Source organism: Rhinolophus sinicus, chromosome 12 (assembly GCF_057876585.1).
Source record: "Rhinolophus sinicus isolate RSI-liver-muscle chromosome 12, RSI-T2T, whole genome shotgun sequence".
NCBI lineage: Eukaryota > Metazoa > Chordata > Mammalia > Chiroptera > Rhinolophidae > Rhinolophus > Rhinolophus sinicus.
The window spans coordinates 27,127,739-27,143,962 of record NC_142512.1 but is presented as its reverse complement, the minus strand read 5'-3'; the positions used below and the strand labels follow the sequence as shown (position 1 = coordinate 27,143,962).

The 16,224-nt window shown below is 38.2% G+C and overlaps 1 protein-coding gene across 5 annotated transcripts in view; it reads left to right on the top strand.

Moving 5' to 3' along the window:
- Positions 1-289: 289 nt before the first annotated feature.
- GGNBP2 (gametogenetin binding protein 2) overlaps positions 290-16,224 on the top strand; it is a 28,681-nt gene continuing 12,746 nt past the window's right edge. For 2 of the 5 annotated variants that reach the window (XM_019732507.3, XM_019732506.3), the window contains exons 1-6: positions 291-484; positions 998-1,187; positions 7,763-7,843; positions 9,157-9,410; positions 11,559-11,657; positions 15,990-16,103. In XM_019732507.3, the coding sequence (XP_019588066.1) occupies positions 1,095-1,187; positions 7,763-7,843; positions 9,157-9,410; positions 11,559-11,657; positions 15,990-16,103 (641 nt within the window). In that variant the 5' untranslated portion in view covers positions 291-484; positions 998-1,094. Of the gene's footprint in view, positions 485-605; positions 698-997; positions 1,188-7,762; positions 7,844-9,156; positions 9,411-11,558; positions 11,658-15,772; positions 15,899-15,989; positions 16,104-16,224 lie in introns of those variants that run through there. The other 3 variants (XM_088802088.1, XM_074320935.2, XM_088802087.1) reach the window with 3 other exon arrangements.

The following is a 16,224-nucleotide window of genomic DNA, read 5'->3' as shown; positions in this document are numbered from 1 at the left end:
CGGCTCCCATCGCCCCTCGGCCCTCGGAGAGCGATTTAAAGGCCCGCGCGGCGGGAAACGTACGTTTAGGCCTACTCATTCCTCCCAGCAGCCCTCTTCGGATTTGAGTAGTTAGATTCCCGAGAGGGAGCGGGTCACCGGTTCGAGACTGCCTGGTGGGGGGGGCAACCCACCCCGCCGCTAGGGTTTCGAAAGCAACTCTGGAGGCGCCGTCTGCAGTCTCGCGAGAGGAGGCGACGCCCCGCCCCGCGCTCTCAGCTCCTCCCTGCCCCACCCTCCCCACGTCCCCCGCCCTCCCTCCCCCACTCCCGGTGGCGCGAGCGGCTGACTAAGCCGGAGAGGAAACGGCATTAGGAGCTGCGCTCCCGCCCAGGCCGGCCCTGACGCGGGCTTTGTCAGCCGGTAACGGGGAGCAGAGGTGGGGGTCAGGGAGGCGACCACGAAAACGGTGAAGGTCAGAGCCGAGAGACCACCTCCTAGAAGGGTGAGAAAAGAGTCTGAGTCTCTTCCCCCTCAGACTCCGCAGAGCGGAGGCGGGGTCGACCCCTCCCAGGGGCGGGGTCGCGCTGGGCAACTGCTGCCCGGGGGGACTGACTGGGCGGGGCGCGGCCATAAAGGGGGAGAAAGGGGTCAGCTATGGGCTGAGGGCTCCCCGGCGGCGGGAAGCGGGCAGTGGGCTGTTAAGTTGAGGCCTGGGGTGAGGTCCGGGAGCTGGGACTCCGGTCACAGGCTGGGGAAGCCCCAGGGCTGGCGAGTCCCTTCCGCCTCTCCTTTGGACCCTGACAGGAGGCTGGCAGGGGTGGGGGCTGGGGTGGACGAGCGGCGCGAGGGGGCGGGTCCCCGCACCGTTCCGCGCTGATTGGCTGAGCGCGTGTGGAATCGGGTGATGGGAAACGCAGCCCGACTCTCCGGTCCCCTCAGCTCCTCTCCCTCCCCCCCGTGGCGAATGTGCTGCTCGGCGGCTGGTGCTTAAGCTCGCGACGTTTGGTTGTTGCAGGCAGGAGCTGGGAGGAGGCGGCAGCAGCAGCAGGAGCAGCAGCAGCGGCGGCAGCTGGGAGGAGGTGGTGACGGTGGCAACGGCAGCGTCGGGGACGATGGCGCGACTGGTGGCAGTGTGCAGGGACGGGGAAGAGGAGTTCCCCTTCGAGAGGAGGCAGATTCCCCTCTACATAGACGACACCCTCACGGTGAGCGGGCCGGGCCGGGCTGGGCTCGCCGCTCCCCTGGCAGCTGTTTCCCTCCTCCCCCTCCCCCAGGCCGAGCGCTGCGCACTGGAGAAAGAGTGTGTTGCAACTCCTAGGCGAGGCCTTTTCTCCGGCAGGCCCCACAAACTCGCCTTTGCAGGGGCTTGTTCGGTAACCTCGGCGGGCCCCTAGCCCAGCGCTCCGTACCCACTTGGAGACCCTCTGTCCGGGCTTGCCTTCCTTTTCGAACCCTCTTCCTTTACCCTTTCGCTTTAGGAGGCCCTGCTTTTGCCAAAGCACGCGAAAACCCTAGGAGAGGGGTTGAAGGATCTCGGGCGTTTAAGGCCTACCCCTTACAGAAACCACCTACCCTCGAGGAGCCTTAATGATCTGAAATGTCGCAGCTACACTGCTACCTGTATATTGTCTGTCTTAATACTACAGCTCTCACTACATAATAAATACTGAGGGCAGAGTGACACGCTCTTGCACAGTAAAAATTCCACTAAAATGATTTGATTTCGTTGTAAATAGTCTCGTATTGTGTAGTACATTAGAACTCTTCGAAATGATGGTACTGCTAGGCCATGACTCTTCAAAAAGGGCTTTCTTGGCATTCTTCAGTTTACAGGTAGCTCTCCCCACCCCCACTCCCTTTTTTTTAAGGAAGCAAAATTATTGAACGTGTAAGAGCATTAGAAAAAGCTGATTGCTCATCTTGGGTGTCAAAACCCAGTTCTGGGTAGTTTTCCTTTTTAGATTTGGTAGTAAAGCATCACAGACCCTCTGCCCTGTGTTGCTGTAGTATTTCCTTTGAAAGGAAATGGCAGAAATTTGAATTGAATTCTGAACAGGAAATGAGTGCAGTTTCTTGCAACTATTTCTTAAGAAATGAACCTTTTATGACTATCTTTTGAAATACTGCATTTTGATGATGCTAAAAGTCTAGATTATATATTTGTATATTTTGATAAAGTGTAACTAAGTCTCTTCATCTTATCACCTTTGACTTTTTGCTTTTCATGGACAGTTGATCTGTTTTGTTCCTGATTTTCCCCCCCAAATATCTACTGAAGTTTTTTCAAATTTTATATAAAGTGCAAGTCATTGTAGAGATGCCACTCTATGCCTTTCTGTTTGCCAGTCTCAATTAAGAGTTGATTGAGCTGCAGTACTTTTAAAAGGATTAGAAGAGCTATTGAAGGACTTAATTTGCTAGAACTTTTTAAGTGACAGCATTTATAATTACCCAAGAGCATTTTTTGTTTTTCATGGAAAAAGGTAGAATGATTTGGCCTGACCTAAGGGAAATAGAATTATTTTGATGCATTAGAAAATACTTGGATCCCTTGGTTATGACTTTTGCACTTTTTAAAAAGTATAATGGACTTTATTTCAAGTAGTTAAAAAAACCTAACACTGATCAGATTAAATGATGGATTTCTCAATTTGAAAACTCCTAATATGAGTTCATTTATCTATATTTCCGTTTCCAACACTTTTCTGGAGCACATACTTTGTTATTGTCCCAGAATGCCTTTGAAGTTAAAAAAAAAATCCTTTGGGTTTGGACATAAGATAACTATTGAGTGGATAGTATCAAAGCATAGGGGAAATCAACATAAATTTGAGTATCTATAAAATTTTAATAGACACTGATTTCTCTCCTTGTACCCAAATAACAGCTTTACATCTGTTATATAGCACTTTAAAATAGCCAACTTTTGGTGTGTTCTATTCTCTGTACAATGATAGTAATTTCCAGAATTTTCCATAGAAAAAGATGTAATTTTGCACTGTGAGTTATTATTGTATTTATTTATCCAGAGAAGTTGGGATTGGACTGAACCTGGTGGTTGAGTTTTGCTTTAATTGCATTGTGGACTTGTGACCAAGGCAAATAAAATTTAGGTTTACTTAATTAATCTCTCTCAAAAGAGCATTTTATTTAGGAAAAGGTGCAGTTTTTCTTTGCACGGGTTTCATCACTAGGGAATGAGTGAGGCCATTTATTGCTTTACTTGGAACTTTTGCATAGTCATTGAATGCTGCTTAGTGAAAATTCTTGTCAAGAGTGCATTAGACTTAGGGAAACAAGTTTCTTTCAGAGCCATTCTACCAAATACTACTTGAAGAATGCAGAGCAAATACCTGTTGGGGAAGAGGGATGGAAGAGCAGAGGTTTGTGTTCTTCAGTGGTCCATTAATAGTAGTGTATCGTGGAAGTTACTATTTGGTTTGGTATTTATTCTAGGGCCCATAGGTAATGCGTGAAGGAAACATTGTGTTATCTTTATTTCCAGTAGTCTTAGAATCTTGGTAGCACCTAGATGTTAAGTCTAGTTAAAAAGTTTACAATCAATTACAAATGTTTATTATTTTAGTAATAGAAGCTGAAACCTCTAGCCTTAAACTGGAGATTTTAAATTGTATTTGTAAAATGAAATTAAGAAGCTTGTATGTAGACTCTTCTTTTATGTGGTATGTTGTATCCACATTTAAGAAACTCATGTGGTAGTTTCATGGGTTTGAATACTTGAGTATAATGCCGATCGATATAGGTGTATTTAAGAACATGCCAAATAAGTAAGGTGGTAGAAGTTTTAGGAAAGTGGCATGCTGTGTGGCCATAATGCTTTTGGGTGTTATTAGAATTGTAAAATAGCGGATGGACAGAAAACAGATTTTATTTTAGAGACATCTTTGAAGAATTACAATTTATAAGTGAACAGTTCTTTTTAAAAAAAGGAATAGAGTGAAACTATATAATCCTTATAGAATAATCTTGAAAGATAACCACAAAACAAAGAATTATTCTTACTCTTGCTTCACAGAGATAACCAAGGATATACTAGCAGCATTTGGTATAATTCCACTTACAGACACACACTTAGATGCAGAATTGAAATGTATTCTCTACATTTCATATCTTGCTTATTTTCACTAAATGTAATATTGAGAACATTTTCTCTTGTCATTTTTAAACAGCTTTAATGGTCATGTAATACTTTGTTGTGCAACATTCCATAATTTAATCATTCTTTGTTGGATATAGAGGAGGTTCTAGTTTTTGCTCTAAATACAATGCTATAAGAATATAAATAATGCATAAATCTTTGCGTTACAATTTGTTTTCCCCTTAGGCTTTGGAAATAGAATTACTGGATCGAAGGATAAGAACCTTTTATAAAGTTCTTGATACATACTGTCAAATTGCTACAGTATTTCTGGAACACAGTTTACCCTTTTAATTCAAACCAATGTAAATGGACTAGAAACTCTGATAATGGTTTTTAACTGAGACTTTGAAAAAGGTAATAAATGGTAGCATGTCCACTTCGGGATTAGGTGTTTAGCATTTGTTAAAAGTTTAGTTTTTAATGTTTCCTTTGAACTCTCAAATAATTTTACCAAAGGTAATAGATGTTACAAATAGCTGTGAGAATGAAGAAGTAAAGAACAAAAAGTTATTGTATTTGTTATTTTGTAATTTGTTTTAATAAATGCAAACTTAATATTGTTGGTTACAGCTTATGAGAAGGCTCTAAAAAACAGATTGTGGTCAGGAGAAACCAGGACAGATACTTAAGAGTGAAAGTGGGTAATGGATTCAATAAACTTTATGAAGCAATAATTGCAGGACAATGACTCGTTCTATTTTTGGCTAGGTAGGGATAGGCAACCTCCTCATGAAGCCAAACACTAATGATTCCTCTGTGAAACCACACCTGAAATACTTTACATGACTGTTTTCCTTTGGTAACCTAGAATCTGAAGATTAAGTCAAGGAAGTGGTTTTAAAGAATGGAGAAAAAATAGCGCTAGTACCCTCTTTGTCTTCTTTTTCCCCTTTTCCTTATTGTCATCTCTCATTGTTAAGCTTATAGTGGTTGGCCAGAAAAGGCAAGGACAGAGGAATTTAGTGTGAATGCAGTTTCTAGCCAGAGTGTTTCACAGAGAGAAAAGTACGAGAGAAAATTTAGTATTATCCAAGCCAGTGAAGTCCAGGAAAGACACAGTAATGGATCTGATCTTGACGTTTATACTAGTTAGGTGAAACTGAAGTGATCTGCAATGTATTATTCACTAAATTATATATATATTTTAAAGGTCAGCTAGCAGGTCTCAATACAGTAATCTGCTGTAATTATTAAAACAATAAAACATAGTTGTTCAAATAGTAATTCACTTATACAGAGTCAGAATTTAGGATTTCACTTGTGAACCAGATAAGAGAGACCTTAACAGCTTTGATCTTAAAATAGTATGGGTAATTGTCTTAATTTTTTTTTTAATGGTGGCAATTGCTAATGTGGTGAAGTGGTGTATAGCAAGTGAAAATACAAATATAGGTGTTAGTTGCTTAAATGGTAGATTTGGAGTGACTTGCAATGTTCTACTGAGTTACATGGCTTTGAAAGTTTATCTTACACCTTTTTTATGACTTGACAGTTAAATTTTTTGTGTGTGTTTTAAACCACGTGGTGATTCCAGAAAACATAATGTGAGTTAATTGTACTATTAACTATTTTTATTCATCAGTTTTCATTAGCCAGTATTTATAATACCAAGATTATTAAATGTTTTTTAAAAAATTTCAGTAGATTCTGTTAAATATGCTACATTTTATGGGCAATATGGATCATTAGATATTTTGCCCACTTATTTCAGTCATTCTCACCAGTTTATTTAGAGCTAAATTATTAAAGTGGGCTAGTAGCTAGTTTTACTTCGTACTATTGGTAGAGTTAATATATGAAACTGCTTAGAACAATGCCTCGTAGACATGAAGCTACATTAAATATCTTTGTTGTTACTACCACCACTCTTTGGAGATATTAATAAGAAGACTAGGAGAGGGAAAACTAGAGAGAAATTGACAAATCTGAAAATTGGACAATTTATTCTTGAAACTGTGAGATTTGGACATATAGCCTATAAGTATGGAAGAAGAAACTTCCAGAACAGTAAAAATTACTGAGATGAAAGCATGTCTCTGAACATGGTATAATGTATATAGAATTGGAAGCAAAGGACACTAACTTTTCCCCCTGATAATGAGTAGTATGTATGCATTGTAATAAATTTGGGAAAGAAAGGAACACATAAAGAAAAAAGTCATCTATCTTTTCGCTGCCCAGAGATAACAACTTCTAATATGTATTTTCCTTTTCTGAAAGAAAATATACACATACAAACATTTGAATCATACTGTACATGCAGTTTTGGTTCTGTGAAATACACTGAGTCCTCTGGATTGTTGGGTCTGTGTGTGCATCACTGTCCATCCTTAGCATCTGCCTCGTTTCTCTGCCTCACATAGCCAGTGTTTTCGTCTTATCAAATCAAGAAAATGTCTTAATTGCTTACACTTGCCTTAGTTGTTCAGTCCTTAGTTTATTGTTAGAACAAGCATCTTTTAAGGCTCTCATTTCTAATGTGGAGGGAAAAGAATGGTCACCTTCATTAAAGAAGCAGGTCTTTGTGGTTCTGGTTGGTGAAGGAGGAATCTTTTTAAGATCACATTCAACTGGGTGAGGTTTTTTTAGTGTTTGTTTTTGCCTCAATTGGGTATCTTTATCCTGACTTCACTCTTTGGGTGTGTAGGAGTTTGTGGCCCTTGTCATGTTCATCTGGAAATAGAAGTTTGTTCTAGTACAGTATGTTTGCTACCTTTGACAATGTTAAGATATAAATGTGTTACTTCATTTCATTGTTTTGAAGGCAGACTTTATTTTCATATTCTTAATGTGTCTGAAATTGTGTTGGTTCTTGCATTTGGTAACATTCTAGTTACAATGGCTTTTTCCTAGTGGTACATAACTATGGTAGTTTTTAATATCAGTTGTGTCACAGAACAGTGAAATGTGCTGATTACTAATTCCCCATTATCCGACATCCTGAAACATCCTTAAACTTTTTCATATTCTTACTCTTGTAGTGAATTTCGATAATTGAATATCTCAGTGTATCTTTTATGTTCATAATTAGAGCAAACATTTACTATGTGCCAGATACCGTTCTGAGTACTTTTTATATGTACATGATATGTGTGTATTTGTGGTCATTTACATTATAAGATTTACTATATTCCATAGTTAAGGAGAATAACTAAATATGTCAGGGTATTTAACATAAAATATGTTATTTCACTTATTAAATGCTATTATTGCCCCATGCAAGAAACACTTTTAAATATACTTTAATTCTCACAACCCACTCTGTGAACGATAATAAAAATTAGTACATAATCTCATTTTACAAATGAGGAAGCTGAAAATCAGACAGGTTAAGTAACTCACCCAGAGTTATGACATAGATTGTAAGTGGCAGAGCTGGGATTTGAACTCGTCTCTGCCTGACTTCAGTGTTCTTGCTCCTAATGACTACACTGTTTCTGGCTTTAGAAACTTATATAACTTGGATTCTTTTAAAACTTTTTTTGGCAGGGGTCAGGATGACAGGTGGTGGAGATCTGGTTTGGGGGGTATATTTCTGTCCTAGGAGTTTATAAAATAGCCTGTATCATGTATTTGAAGAAGATAAAATAATTGATTTTTATTCTTTTGCATATTAAGATGGTCATGGAATTTCCTGACAATGTGTTGAATCTCGATGGGCATCAAAATAATGGCACACAACTAAAGCAGTTCATTCAGGTAATAGTTTTAAAATTCAATATTTTAAATGTGTGTGTGTGTGTGTGTGTGTGTGTCTGTCTGTGTGTTTTAAACAGTCATTTAAAATTTTAGCCATTAAGAATTAATTTTGTTTTACCTAGGGCTTTCTAGGTCTTAAGACTGCACTGAAATTGCTTTCTTTTACTATTGCTACAGTGAATATATTTATGTACCTGTCATGTGAAAGAGATTTGGTGGTGGTGTGTTACCATTTTACGTGTCTGTAAGGCTTTAATTTTTACCAGGTCATCTTTCTTGTTTTAAAAAGGTAAGGTATACAACTTTTCATTGAGAATTCGTTGGTTTTTTCCTGTGGTAATTGTTTTATTCAAGTAAAAATAAAAAGTAATCCTGTATTGTGAACTTTCTGATTTTTATTTAATTCTTAAGCAATATGGTACTTTATAAGTACACTGTCTATAATCAAGATAATGGAAGATAAATTGTTACTTTACTTCAATATTCTGTTTCTACTTTTGGAGAAGTTTTGAATGAACGGTTAATGGTAAATGTGAGAAAAATCCTTCTTAGGAGTTATTTTACTTTCCCATCTTTTTAGTAAAACTGGAAGTGTTAACTTGTAGTGTAACTATAACTCCATCCAGGTAGAAGTTAGTTACTAGAGTTTTTTTGCCCATTTCCCTACTGCTGTGGTTCTCAAGTCATTTTTCTACCTTGTCATAACCAACAGATAAGAACATTCATATGCACCAGCCTATTAGTTACTCACTGCAGGCTCCTATGTAGGTGACATTGGCCTTGTTCTCTCCCACTGATCCATATCACACCTGTCCATACTACACGTGGAGAATTGCTGCTCTACATGATCACCATCCTAACTTGACTCCTGTAGCTAAACATAGTGTGTTGTTGAAAGTTGAGAAGAAGACGTGGTAAAGCTGCGTTGTGTCTATTCTTTTTTCTTTTCTTTCTTTCCTTTTATTTTTAATTTTAAGCGAGAGTACTAAGCTTAATACTCACTGAACAAGTGCTAAATTTCTGGATGCAGGGATTCTTTTTTCTATGCTGGGCCACATACTGCTTACCCCTGACATCCTAAGCAGAGTTTTCTATACCCTAGATTCTAGACCAGGGGGTTTGTGGAGCAAAGTCAGGGCAGCATGGACGAGGTCGACCATCTTGCCTTTCTGACTCAGTTGCAGAGAGAGATGGCAAACCCTGCCTAGATTGCACTTAATGCACAACGATAGCAACCAGATGTAGTAGTGAAAGAGTAATTTGATGTATTTCTCAAGGACTCTTCTTCATTTTTCTTTCCCTCTTTCTCTCAGCGACATAGTATGCTTAAGCAGCAAGATCTAAGTATTGCCATGGTGGTGACATCACGTGAAGTCTTGAGTGCACTGTCTCAGCTTGTACCATGTGTTGGTTGTCGTCGCAGTGTGGAGCGCCTCTTTTCCCAACTTGTAGAGTCTGGAAATCCTGCCCTTGAACCCCTGACAGTTGGGCCGAAGGGCGTCCTATCTGTAACTCGAAGCTGCATGACTGATGCAAAGAAGCTTTATACATTATTTTATGTACATGGGTAAGTATAATCAATTAGGATAAAATGACGTTGTTAAATTTTTAAACTTGGTTCAGTGGTAGCTTTTTTCCCTAAATTTGGTTGGGGCAAAGCTTGAGCCCAGATTCAACAATTTTATTGAGTAACTTCTCTGTGCCAGTAGCTATAAAATATCTGTTTTTATGTGGAGAGGGGCAGACAGTAAGCAAATACGTATATAATTTGTTAGGTATGATAATTTACAAAGAAAAACTAGTAAGGAAGATAGAGAACGAGTGGGTAGAATTAATATGGAGGATGGTCAGGGAAGGCCTCTGATAAAATGACAGTGATTATAGACTTGAATGAAGTAAGTGAGTGAATTAAGTAGATTATCTGGAGAAAAGCACAGAGAGCAGCAAGTATAAGGTTCAAAGGTTGGAGTTTTCCTGGCATGTTTGAAGTACAGCAAGGAAGTCATTGTGGCTCGAGCCAGATGAATGAAAGGAACAGTAATGATAAATGAGGTCAGAGGAGTAATAAAAGGCCCAATTGTATACCCTGTTTCCCCGAAAATAAGACCTAGCCAGACAATCATCCCTAATGCGTCTTTTGGAGCAAAAATTAATATAAGACCCGGTATTATATTAGACCTGGTATTATATTATGTTATATTGTATTATGTTACATTACATTATACTTATACCCTGTCTTATAGTGAAATAAGACCGGGTCTTATATTAATTTTTGCTCCAAAAGACGCATTAGAGCTGATTGTCCGGCTAGGTCTTATTTTCAGTGCCATCCCGAGGTCTGTGTTTTTTTTTTGGTTCTTTTTTTACATTATGAAATGGGAAGATTTGGGAGGGTTTTGAGCAGAGAAGTGACATGGTCTGACGTGAAGTTTGGCTTATTTAGACCTCTGTGTTGAGACTAAATGGATAGTGGAAGGGCAGAGAATCAAGAGGCTGTTTAGTAATCCATGCAAGAGATAACAGTATGGAGGCCACAGGGGAGAAATAGTTAGATCCTGGATATATTTTGAAGAATGAGCCAACAGGATTGTTGGATTGATTGGAGGTAGAGTAGGGTATCAAGGACGATTCTCAGATTTGGGGTCTAAAGAATAGGACAAATAGTTTCCATTTATTGAGATGGGTAAGACTGGGAGGAGCAATTTTGCAGAGCTCACTGTGGATGTATTAAGTTTTAGATTCCAACTGGACATCCAAATAGAGTTCAGAGAGGTCTGGCCTAGAGATGTAAATTTGTGTCATTAGCATATATATAGTATTTATACACATATATGTATTTTATATAAAAATATATAGTACATGCACACACAAACACCCACACACACAGTTTAAACCCATGAGGTGAGATATGATCACCACAGAGTGAGTCTAGGTCCAAATACCAAACCGTGGGCTTTCCTATTTAGAGTGGTAGAGACTTCAGATTTTTACTCTGCCTGAGAAAAGCTTTGGAGGGGTTTTGAACAGAGAAATAACAATGATTTTCTAGTCAAAAGATCACCTCAGCTGCTAAGTGAAGCCTTAGAATGTAAAGGCAAAGGGTGGAAGCAAGGCGACCATTTGGGAAGCCTGCTGTTGCAGTTGTCTCAGCTAGAGAGGCAATTTGGACAAGGGTGGTAATGGTGGAGGTGATGAGAAGTGATTTCGTTCTGGATATATTTAAAAGTTAAGAGTTTATAGGCTTTGCTGATTAGTTGGATATAGGGTGTGGATATGAGCTGTATTTATTTCTATATTTGCATAAAATTTCTGTTGATGGCACTTCATCAAGGATAGTGTGTATTTAGGTAATGTTTGGACAAGAGAAGGTGGCTGAGAGTCTGGTAGCAATCAGTCATAAAATATTTGGGTGCCAGGCACACTGCTAGATAAAGTGCAGGAACAGGGATGAATGAGACATGCAGTATAGGGGAAAGGGTACTTTGAATAGAGCAGGTCTTTCTCAATGTTTTAACAGACTCAGAATGAAATGGAAAGACAAGTGTACCAAGTGTAGACTCTTTTGGGTTAGAATTTGAGGAGAAATTTTCAAAGTAAGTGATGTGTCTGTAATACTTTAAATATGCTTCTCAGTAAAAGACAGTAAACAGATATTTTGAAAATTTTAAAGAAAAATGAATATTAATCAAACCTTTAATGGTTTATTTTTAATTAGGTCCAAACTAAATGACATGATAGATGCTATTCCAAAAAGTAAAAAGAACAAGAGATGTCAGTTGCACTCCTTAGATACGCATAAACCAAAACCTTTGGGGTAAGTAGAATTGAATATCAGGATGCTTTGTCATTGTTAAGATTGTAAATGTTGATAATATTTAGTAAAAAAAAAACCACTGCTGCTTTTATTTCATTAATTGATTACATTATAACAAAGGTCAAAATAAATATGATCCTATCTCTATAGGCCTTTCTGATACATACAGGCTCACAATATAGGTTTAATTTTTTTTTTAAGGTTTTTTTTTTTCCCCCTTATATAAAATATGTTTCAGAGGAAAGAGGTGGAGATCTTCATGGAAATTTATATAGCCAATATTAAGTTTTTCAAACTAGTTATATCATTCTTTGGTGTATATAACAGTCATACCATGTTTCCCCGAAAATAAGACCTAGCCGGCCCATCAGCTCTAATGCGTCTTTCAGAGCAAAAATTAATATAAGACCTGGTATTATATTGTATTATATTACATTACATTACATTTACTATATTTATTATGCGTGATATATTATATTATCTCATACATCATATCATGTTCTATTCGACTTGGTCTTATAGTAAAATAAGACTGGGTCTTATATTAATTTTTGCTCCAAAAGACGCATTAGAGCTCGTGGTCTGGCTAGGTCTTAGTTTTGGGGAAACACGGTAATATATAAATTATTTTTCTTGTCTTTCTTTCTCTAGGTCTCCCTAATAATTTATCAAAGATTAGAAAAAGGCTTGAACCAGTTATCGCAGTGTTTATGTAACTAATGTGCAGTTTTCTTGGTTCCGTTTCTACAATGCCCAAGGCTGCTTTGGCCCCCATCTCCCAGCACTATGTCACAGTTGCCCTCTACAAAATTGCTTGGGGTTGTGGGTGGTAAGGAGAAGCCATGAACTTGAAAGGGGTTTCTAAGAAGTAACTTTTGTTTTGGAGTGAAAGGGATGATGTAAAACTATATTTCTGAATTAATTTTAAAAGTTAGTTTTGAATATCTCATTAATAGTGTTGACACCATTGTTGTATAGACATGTTCCTCCCTGATAAAGTCCTGATGATCAAGTGGTTGTATGTTAATAATCTATTAACAAGGTTGTTCTTATGTTTTCTATAGTCAGGAACAAAAATATTTTTTAACTTTATTATGAAAACTGGCAAACACATAGAAAAATAGAAAGACTATGCAAGGATCCCCCTTCACCCAAATGCCTTCATGCAGATTCAGTAGTAGTTATCAAGATTTGCCATATTTCTTTAGTTTATCCACCTTTTTCTTTGCTGTAATATTTTATAGCAAGATTCAGGCATGTTGTTTTACTCCTACATGTTTCCACACATATCTCTAAGTATGTAGACATTTTCTTTCATAATGACAGTGCCATTTTAACACCTAACAAAATTAACTATAATAATCTTAATACCCAGTTCCTATTCAGATTTCCCCAACTGTCTCAAAAAGTGTCTTTTTACATTATTTGTTAAAATCAGGAGCCAAACGAGACCCACACATTACATATCTGAATGTGAGAGTACTCTGAACCAATAAAGCTCTGCACAACCTAAAGTGCTTATCTAAGGATAATTTTTCACATACCTGATGTGCAAATCTAGAGAATTCCTGACTTTGAATACAGATTTCAGGCTGATTTTCTCATTAGACAACAGCCTTTCCCGAACAACCTATTGGCGAAAGCCATGGTAGTGTGATATAATAATAAGCCTGCCTTCTGGTTTTTTTGTTGTGCATATTCTTCTTTGAGGAACTAAAAAGCAACAGATACTCCAACATCTTATACACCTGTGCTCCTTGCCACTTTCCTTCAAAGACCAGTCTTTCCACTTTTGCTCCGGATTCTCTCTTACTTCATGCTCTCAATGACTTTGGGTCATCAGTTACCTACTTTTGTTAAATTGACATGCAGCTATGTTTCCCTATCTTTCAACTTAAAAACAAAAAACAAACCTCCACAGACTTCACACTTTCCCCTTCAACTGCAGCTCCACCACATGGGATGGCAGATGTTTTAGCAGGTGGTTTGCTGAGTTGTGGAACAGTATGAATGGAGTTAGTTAATCTTAAGGAATGTCTCCGAAGGTAGTTTCAGTAATCTCCACATGCCATGTGAAGAGCAGGCCAGGAAATACAGTCTGCTTAGCCAAGACTCCTTTCCTCCACTTCGGATGGTCACTGCCATTGTATGCTACTGTGATTCTCCATTTTATATATTTTCACTGTTCCCTCATTTTTCTGTTTAAACTTTCTCCAGGGAAAGTATAATATAATTGATTAGGTTTCAGCCTAATCAATTACATTAATCCAGTTCAGCCTTCCTGAGAGTATTCTCATATCCATGCAAATAAAGCCAGGGTTTTGTCTGGGAATAAGTTTGAGATCGAAAAGAAAGGTCTAGGCCAGAGTTATAGGCCTGTAGCTGATGATTGACGATTACCTGAGAGAATGAGAAGATCACCAAGAGAAAGAGTAGAGTAGGAGAGAAGAATGATGAGGAATTCATTGTAATGGTAGAAAAGAAGGCGGTAAAAAAACCTGAGAAAGAGCAGCCAGAGAGTTAGAAGGAAGCCAAGGAAAAGAGTGTTTCAGGAGGGTCTGTTTATCTGTGTTGAGTGCTGCTGAGTCATCAAGGACCTAAAAGTGTCCATTGGCTTTAACAACACTGAGATCATTGGTGATCTTTAGCTGGCGTGGTTGAGTGCAAGCTGAATCCAGATCAGTGTGGGTAGAAAAGTGAATGCAGTGTAAGGCTGTAATGGATTAAGCTGTGAGTGCAAAGTATGAGAAAGTAAAACAAGTGGTAAGACTTCTTTTTCAGAAAGCTTCATCTTGAATGTGATATAAAGACATTCGGTCTAGAGAGATTATGGATAAAATTTTGATTTGAGCTGTAGAATTTTTTATAAAAGCTGTTTTTAGAATAACACTTTCATATCCTGATGATAGAATGATCATTCCCCAGATCTGATTTCATGAACTTTTCCTCAACTATGAGAACTTGAATTTGAGAGTTCAGCTTTAGGAGATTGAGAGTTATTCAGCTTTAGGAGGTTATGGATCACTCAAGCATATTTTTTTTAATTAGTTTCAGGTGTGAAGCATATTTAGAACAAGAGGAAACATGGGAGCTGAGAATGGAAGGATGTAACATGGAAGGCAGAGCAGGAGTTGAGGTTTTGTTTCAAAAATAAGGAGCACTTAACCATGGTGTGAGCACTTCTGTGGGGGAGTAGGGAGCTGAATTGTACACATGACCTTATACGGTGGGCAGGGGGGTGAGAAACACCTATTTAGCTATATAGAGTAAGTCAAGATTCAGAGGTTTCTCCACCTCTAGCAACTAAGGTAATGAGTCTCTAGGATTGTACTGTGACCTACAGGAGAACAGGCAGGAGCCAGTTGCTCAGAATCATGAAAGATCAAGAAGACTATCACTGAATGGAATGTAGACACATTGCTCTTGGAATGCACATCTGCAACAGAGGAAAAGGCATGACCAGCACCACATTGAACTCGGTGGGGGGGAGGGGAGGGAAAGACTGGGAAGTTTTTAAAAAATTATTTGTATAGTACTTATTACTTAGTAACTTACGCTGTGTAAAATGTTCATCTTAGTTGCTGTTTTTATTTTAGTAAATATAAAAATTTACTTATAATTAGGTTAATCTGTGGCTTTCCCAACTACTTGTAAATGGGAAGGTAGATAAGAGTTTTGTTGTCATGGACTAGCTATAAAATCACATTGAGGAGATCAAAACATGTTAATAATTTTCAATTTGTAGAATATTGATCCATGTTTATAGGTGGAAATATAATTTTACTCAGCCCTTTTGACTTGAAAACATTCTACGTAGATTTGCTCATAAAATGCTTAGTACATTAACTAATTGCTATCTTGATAAATCTAAATGTTGTTAAATTATATCAGGTAAACTTAATAGTTGAGCAGAAGTTTTTATATAAAGATATGAGCACATGTTTAAATAACATTTTAATATGGTTAAAACGCATGTGTAATTATATATAAATTTGCAAACTTATCCTACTAATATCTTAATGTATTAAAGAGTTCATGATCTTAATAGAGACTATAGAAATTATTTCTTCAGATTATCTCAGTGTCACTAAGCTTTGTGCTATACTGTACTACAGTGAAGGGAGCAGTAGCAGTGTCAGTTCAGAGAAGTTAAGTACAGATAAGAGAAGTAGTGAAGACCACAGGAAGGACAGCAAGTGTAGGATCATTTTCCATTATGGACCTTTCCAGGGAACAGCAAGGTAAAATCAAGCAATCCTTTTCCTTTGCTTTTTTCAATGTTTTTACCCTTCTGTATTTCTCCTTCTCACTAATATTTGTTTCCTTCTGCAGAGGTTGTTGGATGGACGTGTGGGAACTAATGTCCCAAGAATGCAGGGATGAAGTAGTTTTAATTGACTCTAGTTGTCTTTTAGAAACACTAGAAACCTATCTGCGAAAACACAGGTAAGTGTAAAGCTCATCATGGTGTAGTTGAAAGGTGCTATAGCCATCTGTCATCCAGACTGACCTTTGTATAATAGTACTCCGGCCTTTCCATTAATACCTGGCACTGGGTGGAGCTTAT